This window comes from Nyctibius grandis, chromosome 5, assembly GCF_013368605.1.
Source record: "Nyctibius grandis isolate bNycGra1 chromosome 5, bNycGra1.pri, whole genome shotgun sequence".
NCBI lineage: Eukaryota > Metazoa > Chordata > Aves > Nyctibiiformes > Nyctibiidae > Nyctibius > Nyctibius grandis.
In genome coordinates, this window is record NC_090662.1 from 39,285,381 (window position 1) to 39,305,781 (window position 20,401).

The window sequence follows — 20,401 nt, forward strand, 5'->3', positions numbered from 1 at the left end:
AAGTTAATGCGAGTCACACAGCCTATTTAAATTCCCAACAGTATTTGTACAATAATACAGACTATATCATTATATGAATTATGGGAATCCAACCACTCATTTGTTAGCAAGGCATACAACATCTAATTATGCACAAGCTTAAATTAAAACACTAACACTGAAGGAGACGGTTCCTTATTCTATAAATACGATCTCCTCTTGCTGACACACTTCAAACCACGGTCCCACAAAACATGACCTAGGCCGGGCCGGGAAGGCGGGGGAGGCCGTGGGCGCCCGGACAAAGCAGGCAGCCGCCAGGCCGCAGGGGAGCCCCAGCCCGCCGCCCAGGCAGGCCCGCCGAGCGGGTTTGAGGCCGGTACACCGTGCATCACCGGCAGCGCTGGCAGCGGAGCGCTGGCCCCGCAGCGCAGGCCTCAAGGCGGGCCGGTCAGGCCACCTGAGGTAACCCCACAGCGCCCAGCCGGGCACGAGCCCGCCGCCCTGCCGGCGCTGCAGCACAGCGCGCCTGAGCCGCTGCTGGCACCCAGGCCGCCGCCAAGGCACCCTCCGAAGCACCGCCCTGCCCGATGACCCGTGCCGGGACACCACCCCACAGCCCCGCGCTCCGCCGCTGCCCCCTCCCCGCAGAAGGGGGCCGCCCCGTGTGCCCCCGGCGGGCGGAGAGGGCGGCCCTCCCGCCGCTCCGCAACCCAGCCGGCGCTCCGCGCATGCGCGGCAGCTCCAGGTGGTGAGGCGTAAGACCTCCTGGCCGCGAGGAGGCGCTGCACGGCGGCGCCTCGCCGGGTTCCTCCCGGCCCCCGCCCCGCGGATTCTGGGAAGGGAGGGGGGCGAGGGCGTCTCCCGCTCGGCGTCACTCCCAGCATGCAGCGCGGCCCGCTCCTGCCCCTGCTGCCGCTGCCGCTGCTGCTGCCGGGGGGAGAAGATGGCGGAGGGAGGCGCGGCGGATCTGGAGACCCAGCGCACGGATGTCGCGGCGCTGCTCAAAACCGCCCTCCGCAAGGGCGACACCTGGTGAGGGAGGGGCGGAGGGGGCCCGGGCTGATCGGCGCGGGAGGCTCCCTCCGCCCCCGGTGCCGCTTGGCCGGCGGAGGGACCGACCTCCTTTCCCTCAGCCCTCCCCGCTCCCGGCGGCGGCTCGGCCCCCCGTGTGCGCTGGGGGCTGCCGGGAGAGGGGAGGGGAAGGCGGGTGACAGAGGGAGGGGGGCAGCACCGTTCACCCCTTCCCGCTCCTTCCCCCCGTCCGGGTCCCTCAGTCCACGTCAGGAGGGGACCGGCCGCCTCGGTGTGGCGGGCGCTCGGCTTGGCCTGGGCTGCTGGCGGCCGGCAGGGCCGCGCCGCGGAGGCGCCCGCGGGGGCAGGCACCGAGGTCAGCTCCCTGCCGGGGGGAGGGGAGGGAGAGGCGTGAGTGGCGGGGCGCGGTGCCGGATGGCGGGCCCGGCCAGCGAGGGGCCTGGAGGCCGCGGGGGGCTTGTTTGGCCTCGCGGGAGAAGTACTGAGGCAGGGATTGAGGAGGGGAAAAGAGCTCCACGCCCAGGCGCTTCTTCCGTTACCCAGGCGGGCTGAAAGGGGGAAATGGCCCTGGCGTCACCTTCAAGTTGTCAGCAATTGTATCTGTACCCTGGGTGGGGTGCCCTGCAGCCTGTCCGCGACTGGGGTAACCCTTACGTTTAGATTTTATTTTGACTGTGAACCTGTTAACTGCCTGAGAAACAGCCCCCGAAGGTGCAAACGGGCCATTATCTTACCTGTTCCACAATAAACATTTAAAAAACACGTTTTCCTGATTAGTCAGAAAATCGTTCTAAGTATGCCATACAGTTTGTCAACAGAATAAGCCCTGGTTGAGAAGAATTAGGTTAATTAAACACCTCTTCCTAGCATGTTTTTGGTAATTGAGCTTCTGTAGTTGTAGTTCTCTGAGGCTAGGAAACGGGACTTTAAGAGGAGGAAAAAAAAAAAGGAACTGACACTTTTTCTACCACTCAACCTATTCATCTCTTCCTGTGTGAAACTGTTACCCAAAGACAAAGGCTGAAGCATTAGCTTACTGAAAATTAAGTATGAATACACAAAAGTAGAACTTGCCCACCTCATTTCAGCTGTCATCACTCACTGTTCTAGTTCTATAAAAGACTATATTTAACAGCGTTGATACTGCAGCATGTGTCAGAAGCATACATTCTGATGCATTATTCAAATACTGCTGAGTGTATGTTCAGTTTTGGCATACGAACAGACTGCTCTTAAACTGAAAAAGTATAAGCTACGAGGAAAAGGAAATCAATTCACGTGGTAGTGTTGAAAATGACCAGCAGTAGTAAAAGGGTGGTCAGACTTGTAATCTTCTAAAAAGTTTTTTTTTATTGTTCTGTTGGGTACTTCCCAAGTATTTAAAAAAGTCTCAAACAGTTAATATTATTCAAAATGAAAGTAACTTTATGACAAGTTTACATGATGACTAAAACAGTAAGTTTACTGTCTTGTAATTTTTTTAGTATATGAAATATTTTAAGATTAAAAAATCAAGTGGAAAAAGCTTCTAAATGTTCTCTGGAAATAAATATATCTAACTATGATTATGACACTGATATTAAGTGTTTTAAGACTGAATAAGCTATGGCAAAGTTCTATTAACTTTGACTCATGAACTATTAAATCTAGCTACATAAGTGTATACGTGTGTGTTTGTAGGATTAATACTTAGAGCTATGTATTTAACTACAAATTAAGAGGTATGTTTAGTCAAAATGCTTGTTTCAGAGGTATTTTGTCAATAGCTTTTTGATCTTTGGAGCATTAGTAAGGAAACAGAACAGTTGAAGTGCTCTGAGTTATGATTCAGAATTGCAATTTTCATTCATTCAGTAGTAAATATTGCTGAAAAAAAAATGTGAGCAATGCCATATCAGCTTGTTCTGTTTGAGCTTTAAAGCACTAAAATACAGTCCTTTTAAAATTACTGGCTTATACTGAAAGTCTTGTCTGTGCTCTCCAGAATTTAGAGAGTAGAGAACAATAAGCTATATAAGGACAGTATAAAGCTTTGGGGGTTTCCTCTAAGAAAAAAAGGAACTAAAGAATAGGGCAAAGAGAGGCAGGGCTTGTAGTATCTATAAAGAGGGCACTGAATTTCTTCATTAGTTCTTCATGTGCACTGCAGAGAGGAAGAAATGAAACTGACTTGAAATGCAACATTTTTAGAGTTAGGTATTGGAAAATAATTGATAGAATCAGGAAACATTTGAACAGGAAGTTTAGTAAGCTGTAGAAGTTGTTTCATAGGATGTTTTTAAGAGTAGCTTGGGGATAGTGTGCATTAAAATAGTTTACTTCAATGGACAGACACGGCTAGTGTCTTGATTTTGGACTAGTTTGTCCCAATGGTCTTTTTTGTATTCTTTTATGGTCAGCTAATAAATTAAATTATTAAACTAGGAGAGATTGAGGATTCTTCCTACTCTCCATTTATCTTATTTTTCTAAACATAAATTAAATAAGCATCAAATTTAAGCTTTTGCAAGCAAGAACCTCTGTCGTTTATCAGTTGTTTTAAATAATGTTGACTACTTTTATTAGGGAATTCAGCATAAAAACCATACTATCATTCCACAGACCTTGACTTGTATATGTCTGTCTTCTTTCAATATTATCCAAAGGACCTTCAGGTTCTGTGATTGAAAGACCTAGAATTCTGTTTTGGAAGAGAAGAAATGCTGTATTTCATTGTATATCTCACAGTTTTGGTATGATTACTTTTTAGTGTTTTGAAATTGTACTAATGCTTGGCAAGCGAGGAGAATTTTTATTGTTTGTGGAGAATTTAACGTCTCATTTAGAAAGACAAAAAATATTGGTTGTTACAGCTGTAGAACTCAGTGTCTTCCTGTATCTACTCTCAGAAATTGAAGAGCTGTTGATGTTCATCAATTTTTTTGCCACTGTATTATTTGCCTGACCAACTGGTCTGGATGATGTTATTTAATGCCTTTGTAGCTGCAGTGGTGTTCTTGAGAACCTTGCCAAGTTTTTCTGTTCTTACAGTGTCACTGAGGTACAGTTTTCAATACTGAAAGTTATTGATCTTGGAACAGTTTCCTTAAAGAGGTGGTGAAGACTCTGTCAGTTCTTGTGTGTGACTTGTGTGAATATCTCTGTAATTTCTTCCCCATATTGAGGTACAATTTCTTGTCTTTACCTTTAAGACCACTTCCATCCCTGCCTTCCTTGTAGTTCCTGTTCTTCTGTGGCTCCCTTAGAGATGTTGTCTCAGTTACTTAAATATGACATTACACAGCTTTCATGCTCTTTACTTTGCCATTTATGCACGTTAGCCCTCTGTGGTCTAGAATGTGAGACCATGTTTCTCGCCTTTAAGTATCACGGGCCGATACATGTTCACTTACAGCAGGTAATAGTGCCTAATAATGGCGAACAGCACAGTCTTAGCAGTCAGTTTCACCGATTTTTCTCTCTTTCTCCCAGAATTACCCCACTGTGCTTCTTTCATCTGCTGCTTGCCATAGCAATTTGTGCGCAGATGAGAATATAGATGTTACTTGTATTTTTAAAAGCAGTAACTTGTAAAAGAATTAGGCTGTTACAGTGGACAAATAACTGTCACGAAGAGTTTATTTGGTGGCTAAGGGAACAAACGCAATCTTTAGATGTTTGAATAGGGAATACTGAGTAGCAGTACAAAAATGTACTGTATACAGTAATACATCAGTGAAACCATACATACAGTCCAGTTCTGGTGTCCACATGTCACAGAAGGTGTTCATTTGGAATGAGTTCAAAAATCTCAAAATTTAGTAGGGAAGGTGGAATCCTTCCCTTTCAGAGAAGAGCTTTAAGAGCCTTTGTCTGTTTTGATAGAATGTTGAGTCCTGTGCTGAAATACTTACATAAGAAGAAGTCATCTTCTAGAATAAGGATTTTTAGATGAGCAGATGAAGATTTAAGACTCTATATGTACACTGAAGCTAGTCAGGATTAGACCAGAGGGAAGATGTTGATTTCCAGCCCTGACAGCCAATTAATTTTGGTGCCAGTCATCACTTTACAGGGTGATGAGATAGATTCTTAATCTGTTCCTGATTTTTAAGACTTGCAAATTATGAAAACTACAGGAGTATAGTATTTTGTGTTATTTCAGGTGTGTCTCTGATACACATCAGTTCTGAAGTTCTGGTGAGACCAGAAGGGAGTACTGTTGTTATCCATAGGGTACATTTCTTGGAAAGTGAAGAAAATATTCTCATTTTTTGCACTGTGAGAATTTTATTGGCTGTTTAGTTGTAAAACTCAGTCACTGAAGAGAATAAGTAAAAACTGAAGTGGGATAAAAATCCTTCCTAGTGAATGATCGGTAGATATGAAAAGTTCAACCTTAAAGGATTTCCCCTCCAGAAGTGTATTTAAAGAATTTCTCCACCAAAAATATATAAGCATTTTAATTCTGGTTGCAGTGAAAACTCATGAATCTTGATGAACAGGCATATATAGCCCTACTTGAAAACCCTGCAGTGCCCATCATTGATGATAACCTTGATGCTGAAGTGCTTAACTTTAATAGCATTTTATACTGTGGTCTTCTCAATGTTTTCCACATTTGATCATCCATAATTGTGCTGTACATGAACAGAATCTAGAGTGAACATTAATGGAAGATTTTACTTGATTTCACTGAGAGATTGAGGAGATGTTACAGACCTGCACTTCAGTAACATTTGGAATAATATCCTAAATGTTTTGATGCCTTCATGTAATGAGAAACAAGGAACACTATGTTAGGTTTCCAAGGACAGAATTGAGAATTGGCTGCTTTTTCTTTCAAATGAGGTTTAAGTTGCTGAATTTTGACTTTAAGACCTTGTGGTTGAAGTTTTGTGTTAGATTTGTCTCACTGCATGTGGAATGGTGCAGCATTTCACCAACAGCTTATGAAGATACACAAAATGTTCTGGTTTGAATTCTTCTGGGAGAATACTTGCAATGGAAATGTGTAGATGCCATTTTCTTCTGTTAATTGATTAGGAAGGGTCAGAGCATGTTAAAATCATGTTTGTGTCAGGCTTTTGCTTGAAAATTGGAAGTCAAACATTGATTTAGGAGTTACGTTGTTTTTTAATGAAAAGTCCTTACTTAAATGGAAAATTTGTAAGTGTATACAAAATAGTTACATGGTTGTTAATGTAATGTTCACAGTGAAATTTTACCATAAAAATGCAGTCCATTGAATTTGGCCAAATTAGGCTTTTTGGTGAGCCTCTTGGTTGTGTGTGTGAAGTGCTGCCTAGACTATTGCAGCACATTGTGGGAACTGAGCATGGGGAGCTGTAGGGAGAATTTGCCTGATTGATTAGTTGATTTGAAATAATCTTGGTGCATTTAGTTAAACAAAGCTTTTATTTCTGAAGAGGAATGTGAAATATTTAGACTAAGATTTCTTACAAATGGGAGCTAAGTGATGCATTTTTTTTATCTCTTTGACCCCTGGATTTTTTTTCTTGTGGATTTACCTATATTTTGAATAAAATGATGGTTTGGTTTGTATGTGATAGAGTAGAATAACTATCATAATCTTGAACTTTCAAGAACTTGTTCATTCTGAAAGAAAATCTAATTTTAAAGTCATCTACTAATCATGAGTGTACTTAGTCAAGCGATTTTGGCTAGCCTAATCACAGTAGAAATACATTTTCTTGTTTTTATAGTTGCAGTTGTGCAAGAACAAAAATTGGATGCTGTGCCTTTAAACAGGAGTCCTAATTTGCTGTGGGAAACACAGTTTTTCCACTTTGTCCTCAGTATTGCTTCTGTACTCATGCACAGTGAGGAGGGTAAAAAAAAAAATCCTCACCTATCTCTCTGGACAATTTGCACAGTTTTGCTGTTAAAAGTGAAATAGCTTGTATCCAGAAGATATGATGTCCCAACAGTACACAGTGATGGAATGAGTATCTCTCTGTGAAGTGTCTTTATTGGGTATTAAAGCTAACTGTTCTGATTTTGAAGTCGAAGGGCTAACCTGTCAATATAAATAAATCTAGGTTACATGTTGTTTAATTCTGCCTATATATGACCGAAAAATGTGTTCAGAATGCTTTTGACAGCAATGGGGAATACCGAGATCATAGTCATACTGTTGAAATATTTTTCTATCAACCTGGGTGTTAAGGTAAAGAGTGAATGCCATTGTACTTCTGTGATGTTGATACTGTGTTAATAAGGTTTATTAAATCAAAATGTGCAGTAAACCACAGGTGAAGTTAAATTACATGAAAAATTTACAAACCACAAGAGAATTTTAGAAATCAATTAGCAACTTTCCTGCTAGTAGTATTTTCTGTTGTTGAGAGAATAATGTCCATACATGGTCATGCAGCTGCAAAATTTTAAAACTTGCGGAAATTTATTATTGATTTTATAATTTGTTGAATTTTTAAGAAATGAAGGTGCATTTACAAGCGCTATAATAGCTTTGTTCTTTTGTTCTTGTAAGTTAATGTACAAAGGCTATAAGTAACCCATTTTGGACTGCCCTAAGTCTACACTTGATCATTCATAAGGATACAGTCTTGGTAATTTTAATTGACTGACCCAATATGAACATATATTTGGATATAAGGCATGGCTATCAACTGGTAATTGTGTTTTAATATTTGAATATTTTGTATAGGAGTAAAAAGACCAAAATATTAATTGCTGGTATGCCTATATTAGGAAAGATAATAAAATAAATACTCTGTAATCTGAAGATTATATTGGAGAAACTCTAAGTCCAGTAACTGATGAGAACACAATCAGGAATCAGACTAATGGCAATTAATCACAGAGATGAGCAGTCCTTTGTAAATGCCAGAAATAATCACCATTTCATCCCACTTCAATGTAACCCAAAGAATAATAACACCTGCAGTGAATTGTTTTTTCAGTGTTGTTTGTAGGGGCTATATAAGGTTGGAATAACTGATCTAAGCTCATCCTAAAGATAGATTTAGTCTGTTTAGTGTCTTCAGGTAAAGCAAGTTTAAAATAGCTGTGACTTTAACTTTTTAATGTTAGTTTACAGTATTTCTAAACAAAGCTTGTTTGCTTCTAAGCATGAGAATGAAGTAAAAGATCACATGGTTTTATATAGCTTTGAGGAATATCTTCTTTTACAAGAAAATAATATTAACTAAAATAGTTTAAGGTCAAAAGTAATCTGTGCTTTGAAAACAATCTGAGCATAGGAAAACAGGAAGAGGAAAGTAGGTTGAAATGTTAAGCATCATGCTTTGTAATTGTCAATATTTGTAAAGAAATTATTCAAATAAAAGAATTATTTAAAGAAAAGTTGTGTTTAAATGGGAATATAGTATTGGCAAATAGCTTCTGTATGGCATGAGCTAGGTATGACCAACAGTTATCATTGATTTTCGAGGAAATGAAGTGACATGTAATACCAGATGGTATCAAGGAACAGTCTAATTCTATTTTTCAACCCCTTTGCATGATCAATGGACTCACACTAGCCTGAATTAAGATAGAAAGATGAGCAAATGCAGTCTGTGAGGACCCTCAGACCTGAAATAAGGCCTTTTGTCATTAGCCACTGGAAGGAGAATATTGTTGGAGTTTATATTTGCAAGGTTCAGAATTTCATCTTTTATTTCATCCTCTGTGGTGATAACATTGAATCCATATGATATCAAAACCTGCTGTGTATCAAAGGCAGAACATACACTTTGTTAAAATATGTTGTTATGTGCTCCACTTGTCATTGCATAACAAATTTTACTGTTGTGGAATGTTCTAAAGGTATTCTGCAAATTTTGGTAGTTGCATGGCTGCAAAGGTAGTGTAGACCATGGTTACACAAGCTCCTCTTGTGTTCTGGAGGGATGTGAGGTTTTCATGGAATCATTAAATATCTCAAGTTGGAAGGGACCCATAAGGGTCATTGAGTCCAACTCCTTGCTCTTTGCAGGACTACCTAAAGCTAAACCATATGACTGAGAACATCATCCAGATGCTGCTTGAACTCTGACAGGCTTGGTGCCGTGACTGCTTCCCTGGGGAGCCTGTTCCAGTGACCGACCACACTCTCAGTGAAGAACTTTTTCCTAATGTCCAATCTGAACTTCTCCTGACTCAGCTTCATTCTGTTTCCTTGTGTTTTGTTCCGTATCTGACATTTCAGAGGACTGGAGTATAAATTGTCCCTTGTATATTATAAACTGCTTCAGACAGGCCAGAAACATTTTACCGATGAGAGCAGATGCATCTTATGAAGTTCTCTGAAGCTCCACTCAGAAGTAAACACTGAGTACTGAAGTAGGCCAGACTTGAATTGGGATGTTCTATAGTTTTTTGATTCTACTTGCTCAAAGAAAATTTAGATCTCTTTAAGGATAAGTAATGCAGCTAAGAGAAAACATCTAAAATTAATTAAATTGTACGAATATTTCCAATATTAATACCTAAAATACCATATTTAAGTGTAATTTTCAGCAAATTGTGCATGCATATTTTTGCTTACTTTTAGGTATAGGTTTGAGGCTATTCCAATATTTATGTATTTCTGTTACCAACTTGTTGGCTCTAAGGAAGTGACTCTAGTATAATCAACCTTGTTTGTACTGTTTTCATCAAGCAACTTGAGGTGACTGATTTATTTGCGATGCCTATAAATGTCAAGCATTCGCTGATTTAGGGTTAATCAGTTCACCTTGTTGTGAAGTTGTCTTAGTTTTTAAGGTTTGCCCCTCAAAACAGCGTATCTGGAAATTTGAGACAGTTCTCTCCTTCAGTCTCTACTACAAATCCTCCAGGTGTGTTTAACCGCTCAAGATGGGTTGGTTACACTGCTCACTAGATTGACTGATGGCATCTGAGAGAGCAAAATTTGTGTTTCCTGCCTGAGTGAAATCTTGATTCCATCAGAGTTAAGTAACAAACAATTCCTTAATCATAGTTTAAAAAAAATGGATAGGCCATATTTTTTAACTTTGCTAAGGAGTAGCTTTCTCAGTCAGGTCCGCAGTTCAAAAAACTGCTGTAACATTAGACTGGTTTGGAACTCTTTCCTGTATTAGGTAACAATAACAAAAATAAATCAAAACTTTGTACCAAGTTTAATGTACAGACATTTTATGTCTCTGTTTTGCTAATGCATGGTATGCTATTTTTGTATCTGGGACAACACGTGTTCAGTGAAGCATATCTGGTCTCAAGTGCATGCTACAAGTTTTTAATAATTTTCCTCTGAAAAGTGATCTAAAAAGTGATTAAATCTTATTTAAGAAATGAGGTTTTAGCAGATGTAGTTCTGTTTACTTGAGGTATGTCTTTTCCTCTTAAATTACTGAATGCCTCTTGTAGGTAATACTTAGTTTTTAGGTTGTTGATTGTATCATGGATATTATGACATTGCTGAAAAGATAAATTCAGTTACCTTCTTACAGTTTGCCTTCTCTGTTTTGTGTAGATGAGTAGTCTTGTTGATCTTTGTGAGAATGCTATGTTGAATGTGTTTGTAGGATCAAAAGCTATAGTCTATAAATTTCTGATTTCTACTTTTTCCCTTAATGCTAAGAAGTCTGAATTTTAGCTATGTACTTTAAGTGCTTTAGCAGATTGATCCCCTCTGCTGAGCGTGGTGTAATTGCATTAATTTTTTTTTGCAGCATAATCTTTAACATGGTATATCCTTCTTGCGTAAAGATGAGGCAAGTGTATGGCGTTTGAATGCAAATTTCCATTTTCCCTAATCTTATTGGAAAAGTAGTATTTCATCTATTAATTAAGAACAAGTTCTTGTAAAGCGGGAAGATTATAGCTACTGTGACTGTATTCCATAGTAACTCAAAATAACTTCTCTCACCTGTATCAGATTTCTGTTGAAGTAAAAGTAGCAGAATGCTTATTAAAATACCTAATATGTACAAAATGTATATATGCATGTGCATATGTATGCATATACATACCGATAGTCAGTAATTCACTGTAAGAATTCACAACTACAGTGTCAGCATTTTTCAAAATCTATAGATGTAAATTTTTTTTCTTGGCTATATAAATTCACTTAATCCTTCTTTTGCATTTAGTGCATGTTACGTCAACATTGTGGTAAACTGGTCTACTGAGTTTGCTCTTAAGAATATCTGTCTGAAAATAGAAGACTTCCATACTTCTTTACATTAACAATTCTAAACCATATTGGTAGATCCTGAGTCAATTAAAAGCAGTTATCTCTAAATAGAACTTACATTAAGTATCCTGCTTACCTTTTTTTATAAAGGCTGGTTAAGAGCTGAATATTGGGGTAGTGAGTAAGGCAGTACTTTCTAAGTAAGAATTCAAGTAACAAAATGGGAAATGAGAAGATATAAAGACAAAATAATTCAAGTAGCTTTCCAATTTTGGTGTTCATGCATTCCTCATTTTGCTTTTCTGCATTGCACTACTGGACAGACATTGCTCAGAGTCTCAAACTTATCAGTGATCCGGATGAGGGGATCGAGTGCACCCTCAGTAAGTTTGCAGATGACACCAGGTTGGGTGGGAGTGTTGATCTGCTGGAGGGTAGGAAGGCTCTGCAGAGGGATCTGGACAGGCTGGATCTATGGGCCGAGGCCAACTGTTTGAGGTTCAACAACGCTAAGTGCCGGGTCCTGCACTTGGGTCACAACAACCCCATGCACCGCTACAGGCTTGGGGAAGAGTGGCTGGAAAGCTGCATGGTGGAAAAGGACCTGGGGGTGTTGATCGATGGTCGGCTGAATATGAGCCAGCAGTGTGCCCAGGTGGCCAAGAAGGCCAACAGCATCCTGCCCTGTATCAGAAATAGTGTGGCCAGCAGGGCTGTGGAAGTGATCATCCCTCCCTACTCAGCTATGGTGAGGCCACACCTTGAATACTGTGTTCAGTTTTGGGCCCCTCACTACAAGAAAGACATTGAGGTGCTGGAGAGAGTCCAAAGGAGGGCAGAGCAGCTGGTGAAGGGTCTAGAGCACAAGTCTTATGAGGAGCAGCTGAGGGAATGGGGGTTGTTTAGTCTGGAGAAAAGGAGGCTCAGGGGAGACCTTATTGCTGTATACAAGTACCTGAAAGGAGGTTGTAGTGAGGAGGGTGTTTGTCTCTTCTCCTGGGTAACAAGCGATAGGATGAGAGAAAACGACCTCAGGTTACACCAGGGGAGGTTTAGGTTGGATATTAGGAAAAATTTCCTCACTGAAAGGGTTGTCAAACAGCACTGCCCAGGGAAGTGGTGGAGTCACCATCCCTGGAGGTATTTAAAAGATGAGTAGATGTGGTGCTTAGGGGTATGGTTTAGTGGTGGGCATGGCAGTACTAGGTTAATGGTTGGACTTGATCTTAAAGGTCCTTTCCAACAGAAATGATTCTATGATTCTCTGATTAATGTGATTGTTTTTAAGATTTGTTTGTCCTTCAGCATTTTCTTTGCAGGAAAGGAGCTTTACTGTGCTGTTTAGTTCTTACCACACTTACATACTTGTATGATTTATAGGTGGCCTTCCAACTTTTTTCTGCTAGAAATACTAATCTCTTATTTGAGCATGTAAGTACAAATTTCTAAATTTGAAGAGAAGTGATGTAAGTTTTGCACTTTGTGTTAGGAAATAGAAGTGTTACAACTTTTCAGTTAGGGAGAACGGTAAAGAGACATTGCAGAGCAAAATTTTGTTGGTGGCAAAATTAATTGGATGTGGAAGAATAAAGTTGATGAAGTGTTGAAATCGGTAATGGTGAAAATTTAAAATCTGTAACAGTGGACTCCAAGCTTTCTTACACTGTTAAGTCCAATTACCAACATTTACTATTAATCACCGTGTTACTGGTGTTATGATCAGACATTTAACACAAAGCATTTGAAAAGTAATACGGTTCTACAGGAGCAGTAATTTGTTAAGCATTAATTAAAACAATGGGCAATTTGCCTATATGATAATTTCCCTTCTGTGTAAAATTATAGCTTTTCTTCTTTAAGATTCATAGTTCATTCAAATCTAGATCAAGAAAGTAGAGGTCATGGGATGGATTAGGGGAGAAGGCTGGCAAGTTTGGTGTAGAATGGATGCCTGAGGGTGACAGCATTCATAATGACATGGAGTTGTGGCTGTTAAGGAATAGTGCTGGATGGCCACAGCAGAAGAGAAAGATGAGAATGCTGTTGGCCTTGACTATGTTCATAAGACTGAAAACTTTGTATAAAGCAAAAGGCGAAGGTGTGTCAAATCAATCAAATTCGATATCCCTTTTTCCATTTATTAAAGAAAAATGGGTCAAATATTAAGAAGCTGTTGTAAAAGAAATTGGGATTTGTACAGAGTGAAAGAACTGGATTTTTTCAAATGTGGGAAGAACTGCTGCTACTTGTACTTTAAAAAGACAAAAATACCAATGATTCAATCATAGTAACGTGAGGTTTGTTCTGGCAGACTCAGGGTAAAGGGAAAATTATCTTTAATATCAGACTCTGTATACAATTATGTATGCATTGTGTAGAACAAAGTCATTCCATTTAACATGGTCATACCAATTCAAACTTCCGTGGTAGAGTCTAGTGTCTCTTTTTCTCTTCCAGAAAGCGGAATATAACACTCATTTCACTGCAGCAATTATTGTTTGGTGAAAATTTGTTCGTAGAGATCTGTTTTTTCTTTCTTAATTTTCAAGTGGACTATCTTTGTGGTGTTCACTGAATTCTTAAATTCTTACTAGTGATCTTTAATGTAAGTAGGCTAAATTGCATATTGCAGGCTTCTGTCTGCTGTATTCTCTTCCCCCCTCCCATTTCTAGGTCATAGATGAATGTGGCATACCTTGGGCATGAATTGGGTAGAGTCTGTTAGAGAAAACGCTTTAAGACCTTTCTGTACCCACTGTTTAGTCTACCTCCGAAAGCATTCTTGCCTTCATTGAACCAGATCATATCTGAAGACATCTGCATCTGACTATTGATTGTAGAAAAGGAAGCACGTTATCTCTGTAAAATTTAAACCTAATTTAAGTGTTTTCTCTCCTTCTGTTGCAGTATTGCTTAGGAGGACTTTATGATAGTAAAAATGTAATTGAAAGCTTCTAGTAACAAACATAGCAAATATTTTAAAGCAAACTGGGAAGCTGTTATGACATTACTTCACTTCCTCTGTCTATTGCATGATGGCAAACGTGGTGTTTTGAAGGGACTTTTCAAGTTTTAACGTTTATATCTTTGCTTTCATCTGATATTTAAAAAAGTCATGCTTTTTATTTTTAATGGAATGCTTGTTTTAAACAAATGATGATACCAAATTTAAAATTACATGTGGATAGTCACATTATATATCTGTTTTCACAAGCTGGTCATTTTTGATAGTTTGTTTCTCATTTAATTTCACAACAGTTTGAGATTTACGGTTTCATAGGTTTTGCTGCAGTGATCATTAAATCTGCTACTGTGTTAGCAGAACCTGAAAAATTAAGTTCAGAAAAGGCTTTTACATAGGACAGTAAAGCTTTACCTGGGTGCTTTTTTGTGTTGCAAAATGAGGTTTTCTGTACACAGAGATCTGCATTATTTTGGGAAGCTCATTGCTTTTTTAGGTAGTGCTTATAACTTCACTGAACAGTATAGACAATTGAAAGTGGTCAAGAAATCAGTGTATTCTAACTGAATGAGTTTGATTTTTGCAGTGTGAAATGTGTGTGGGACTAGAACTTACTCAGATTTGAACTAGATAAAATTTACCTTATTTCCCTAGCATTAATAAAGTTTAAATCTGTTTATTTTTTTAATAGACTGCATTTTTATCTTTCTGATGTGTTTTATCCCAAATTTCACCATCTTTAATGCAGCTTAGCCTTGTTCTGGTTTCCTGCCACATTCTAAACATGCTCTAAACAAAATGTGTCAAGGGAATTCTGCCACAAAACTGAAATAATCAGTGCTGGGCCAGGCTACGTTAGAATGATTCAATACTGTAAAATTGTGGTGGTGTTAGGTATCTCATCCTTCTGGAGTAGGACTTCAACCATGCTGTTTCATTACCAATTTGGTGGGATGCATTGTGCCCAAAACACCCTGTTAGGTCACTGTCTGTTTCTGAGTTTAGTAAGAGAGGAAAAGGGCATTTTTTGCAGGAAAATACTTTTCATATACATTTCTTTAAGTGTTTAAAACTAAACTTTTTTTTCTATATAGTTTTGGTTCCAAAAGCAGTATGAGGATGTTTTCTGACTGCTTTGTTAAGCGTTTAAAATTCCAGAAGGAAATTGTGTGTTGCAAGTTCAAGGACAAAAGTTGTGTACAGAACAATTTCAGAAGAGACAGCAACTCATAGTAGTAGTGAGCAGTAACAGGTGGTAGTAGAATAGATACGAGACCAGGTGTTACACTGTGAGGTGGTCAAGGTACATGCTCCAGGCTATTGCTGGCATTGGTGCAGCAAGGGAGAAATTTGTTCCCTAACCAAAGTTCTTACACTGACAGAACTATGTCTGTAGCAGTTGAGACACAGCTTTGCCTTTGCTATTTATGTTGTTTGCTTGGGGTAGTTACAAGCTAAGGCCAGGAGTTCACAGGCTCATTATTACTGTTGATTTAATCACATTTTGAATCAAGACTGTTTACCCTGTGAATTAGGATGCCATTGTCATAGATGTTGTAAAGTTGCCTTTGAGACCTTAGTTTTTGGTGTCTTTGAAGGAATGTAGGTTAAGTAAGCATTCAAAAGCCTGTGGTGATCTTATGTAGAGCTTTCTAATGCCTTCTTGCTCTTACTGCTCAAAGGACACTTACCTATAGATTCACACGCTTAAGAGTACGTTCTGTAGAGACTGAAAAATTAGGGCTTATTGAGAAGAGAATCTGGTAAGTTGACTACAAAGGATCTCACTTACTGAGTACTATCAGTAGTAATTCCTTACCAGAGGTTTGCTAGCAGTACTTCTGCAGACTGACTCTAGGCTTGATCTGTGTGTGTAAGAGAGAAAAACTGCACTTGAGAAGAAGAAATAATTAGGACTTGCATATCTTAGGATTGTTAATTCTTATTGTAGTTACATCATTTAGAAGCACAAATTTAAGGCCCTGCCAATGTAATTTTTTAAACCTATTCAGTAAAATGTATACATAAGCGATGTTTTTGTACTTCTTTGGTTACAAGAATTGTGGGTGTTTATGTTTTTGTTCTGTGTTTTTCCATGGTGTTCATGAGTAACTCCTACAGAACGATTGCCTAGTAAATCTATATGTATTAGCAGACTAATATTTGAATCACCAGGAAGTTTTGAGATGCCTTAAAGGTTCAGTAGCATGTTATTGGTATGCTACAAATAAGAGTTCTGTAGTCAAATAATGGAGAAAAGAGTGAGGACTACCTATGATCTTTAGTTTGACCTAGCATTTCATCCTGATAGTGATATTCTGACAGGTACTGGGGTAGTAGCAAAAGGTTGGCACAGACCAGACAGAAGGAGACGGATACTTTTAGGAAAGAGAAATAATGAATGTGGTGTCTTTAAAAAAAACATGATAAAATCTGAGAATCACTGAACGAATTTGGTATCTTAATCTTAAAGAAATTCTGGACAAAAATATATAAAGTGTAAGTATTGCTGGACTTAGTAAAAGCCAGACTGGCAACAGTTTAATCTGGATAGAAATACTGTGGAGCTGAGTTTAGAGATATCCCTTGATATTGAAGTGTGAAGTTGATAATTATATGTAAAAGGAACATCTAGTACTGCCTCAAAAGCAGAACATTTAATGTATGTGTTGGTGCTGACTCAAAGGAATAAAACACTTAGACGCTGGTTCTTGACAGGACATCAGAGTTCTAAAGTTTTTCAACTTGCATATGAAATAAATAAAACTCCAGCAGGAAAAAATATTTTACTAGAAGTTATCTCTCATTATTTAAAGGACTGTCTAATTATAAAGGTTTAACTTAAATCTCCTGAATTCACAAATTGAGAACAGGAATTAAAGCTGATTATATTTCATGCTAAAAAGGGAAATGTTTTTTGAACTTGCCATTTTTCAACTTCTGATATGCTGTACTGGCAGTCTTGCAAAACTGTCCTTGCCCACTGTGATTAGTTGGATCTTTAATTGCCCACAATTAAAGTCCTTGATGGTAGGAGATGCTGATAATGGTTAGCAGCCCAGACAGAAAAACGTTCTTCATTTTGCAAGGCTGATGGATACAAGTGCGTTAATACTAATTAATTGGTACTGGGGGAAATAGTAGTATGCCAATAATTAACTTCTATGTCTTCTTCCATTTAAGGTATCTAGTGGATAGTCGCTGGTTCAAACAGTGGAAAAAATATGTTGGTTTTGACAGCTGGGACAAATACCAGATGGGAGATCAGAATGTGTACCCTGGTCCTATTGATAATTCTGGACTTCTCAAAGGTAACTGCTTCTGATTGTGTAATAAGCCAATACTAACATTTAGTGCAAATTTGTCACAGATTGTTCATCTTTTGTAGTTGATAGTATAAATGAACGCCAGCATTTATGAGGGTGAAACTTTTTGTTTGTTTGTTTACAGACCGTGACAAGGGAACTGGAATAGATTTCCCTAACAAATTACAATTTTATAAACAAAATTATTGGTACTTCTTTGCAATTGTAGCAGAATATTTAATAATATACAAATTACTGATTTATAATGATATTTTGGGATACCTTGGGTGTTGAAATTTAGTCAAGTTGACAAAAAGCTAGCCTGAGTTCACTAAGATTTTCTTAGCCTAATCAACTTAGCTTAGTTAAATCAACTAAATTGGTTGATTTAAAATAACATTTTTAAGTTGAACCCTAAAATTTGTTTTTTGTAAATAAGCCTCAAGCCCTTGCTTTGATTCTGGAACAATTGAAGAAGAGTATTATGCAATTCAGTGATAATATAAAGTAGTGTGAAATGACAGAGGATAATTTCCTAATTTTTTATGGTCTTCTAAGTATGGTTAAACCATGTCACTCTTATAATTACTCAGGTCTGACTGACTTTTGCTGAATTGTAGCCAGATTTGTGGACACAGAAGTCAGAATACTTTCACAGATGTTTTAATCTTTAGGCCAAATTCTATATTTAATGTCCAGTATTGAAATACCATTAGAGCTGTTAATATTTAATTTGCAAAATCTAGTGGATATAAAATCTAGCAGACAATTGGTTTCCTTCTTTGCAGTTACAGGTAATGTAATAGTACTGCATAATTTCTTTGCACAGAGTAATACAAATTTGTACAGCTTCATGGGGTTTATGATGAACTCTGACTTTCTTCATTCAAAACTTCTCAACTTTAATTAATATCTCATTATTTTATAAGTTAAATGTTAAAGATAATTGCCTCTTTCATAGGACTTGTCATACCATGTTGCACTTGTTGTCAGTGTGAGTGTGCATGTCTGACAGTGACTAGTATCAGGGCCTTTGAAGAAGGTGCTCTGTTGTCATATGCATCTGTATATTCTCTTCCATCCGCAAACTTGAAGGTCTTTTTGCTCCAGGTGACTGATGTATTTTGTTTTCTGAAATGTGAGTATCTAGATCTTTTGTACATTCTTGTAGTAAACCTTGCAGTGAGGCCGGCATGTTCAGGTGATACTTTTCTTCTCAGTTGAAATCGGATGTAGCAAGATCCTTTTTATCCTCAGTGAGGCAGCATCAGCTTATTATCTCTTCTGTGTCTGCCCGTTGTAAAAAAAGGTAATTTATAAATATGCAAAGCACATGAACTATTTTTTTTGCCAATTCATGGTTCTAAAACCATGGCTCTGTATTGGCAGTGATACCATGCATCCAATTACTGTCTGACATCTACTGTTACTATGCGAAGGCAGTTTTAAAATTAAGGGCATGAGTGCTTAATACTCTCTGACCTACAAGGAACGGCTGAGGGAGCTGGGGTTGTTTAGCCTGGAGAAGAGGAGGCTCAGAGGTGACCTTATTGCAGTCTACAACTACCTGAAGGGAGGTTGTAGTGAAGTGGGAGTCGGCCTCTTCTCCCGGGCAGCTAGCGATAGGACAAGAGGACACAGCCTCAAGCTTCGCCAGGGGAGGTTCAGGTTGGACATTAGGAAGAATTTCTTTTCAGAATGGGTTATTAGACATTGGAATGGGCTGCCCAGGGAGGTGGTGGAATCACCATCTCTGGATGTGTTTAAGAAAAGACTGGACATGGCACTTAGTGCCATGGTCTAGTTGACATGGTGGTGTCAGGGCAACGGTTGGACTCGATGATCGCTGAGGTCTCTTCCAACCTGGTTGATTCTGTGATTCTGTGATTCTGTGCTTAGCAAATTGTAGCTATGTCCTTCACCTGCCGCAAAAGCAGCAATCCTCTGTATGAGGTTTCATATATAGCATAAATTGAATCTGAAAATGCTTGAGTTTTAAGCCTTTGGCATGTAGTTCGCACTAGTTACGCTCATGCTGCTCCCCTTAAGTGTTAAGTCTGAAAATTTGCATCTGATTTAAAGAATATAAAATAATCTAAAATGGGCATGCTTTCTCAGATACTCTGCAGTGTAATGCAGTGATAAGAAAAACTATTATTAAATTCAAGAAAGACTGATTCCAGGAAACTGAAGCAGTATGTTGTACTTATATTACTTAAATGTTGCTCCCCTATTTCCAGAATATTTGGATGAAGTGAGAGCAGTGAAAAGTAACAGGCAGAGATTTCAGTTAATCTCAACGTGTGCAAAAATGTTGTATGTAATGGAATGAATATGTGCTGTCTTCAGAAGCAGAGATATAATCAACTTTAGATTAACAAAGCAAGCACAAGAAAGTAGTTATTTAGAATAGCTGATTGGTTATCATAGAAAAGGGTTGCATATGAGGAACTGGCTCGTCAGAGTCAGGGGACTTCTTTGGTGGAATAAGGTTCTGAAAAAATTATACTAGAAAAAATGTTGAGGGTTTTAGAAAGACAGAATGGAATCCAAATCATATCTTCTCACTATAAACTTCTGTAGCAATATCAGATCAATGCAGAAATGTGGTATGAACTTTTTAAAGAGATATGTGAATATGGAAATGTGTTTATGAATTTCTCCCCACACCTTCCTCACAGTTATAATAGAACTACTATATGCATAGAGTTGAGTGGGCCAAGTAAGGATTGGTAGTGCAGGTCGTGAGTTGTTTCAGCAAATGTGTCTTGGATATAGTTCTTGCATGTAGATTTTTTCCTAATCAATCAAGACAGTTTTGAACCAAAATTTGAGTCCTGAAGATTGTTACTTTTACAGGGAAGATGAAACAGACTGAGGGGAAAAAAAGGAAAGTACCTTTTAAACAGGTGCATTGATTAAAGACTCGTTTATTAGGTCACATTAATTATATTTATCTCCATGAAGAACTGAATTTTTATTTATCTGTATGTT

General features: G+C 38.7%; 1 protein-coding gene across 4 annotated transcripts in view; it reads left to right on the forward strand.

The window, feature by feature from the left end:
• The first annotated feature begins 879 nt into the window (after window positions 1-879).
• The window catches only part of USP15 (ubiquitin specific peptidase 15), a 76,937-nt gene continuing 57,415 nt past the window's right edge, over window positions 880-20,401 (forward strand). For 2 of the 4 annotated variants that reach the window (XM_068400794.1, XM_068400795.1), the window contains exons 1-2: window positions 880-1,014; window positions 17,286-17,413. In XM_068400794.1, the coding sequence (XP_068256895.1) occupies window positions 926-1,014; window positions 17,286-17,413 (217 nt within the window). In that variant the 5' untranslated portion in view covers window positions 880-925. The remainder of the gene's footprint in view (window positions 1,015-17,285; window positions 17,414-20,401) is intronic. The other 2 variants (XM_068400793.1, XM_068400790.1) reach the window with 2 other exon arrangements.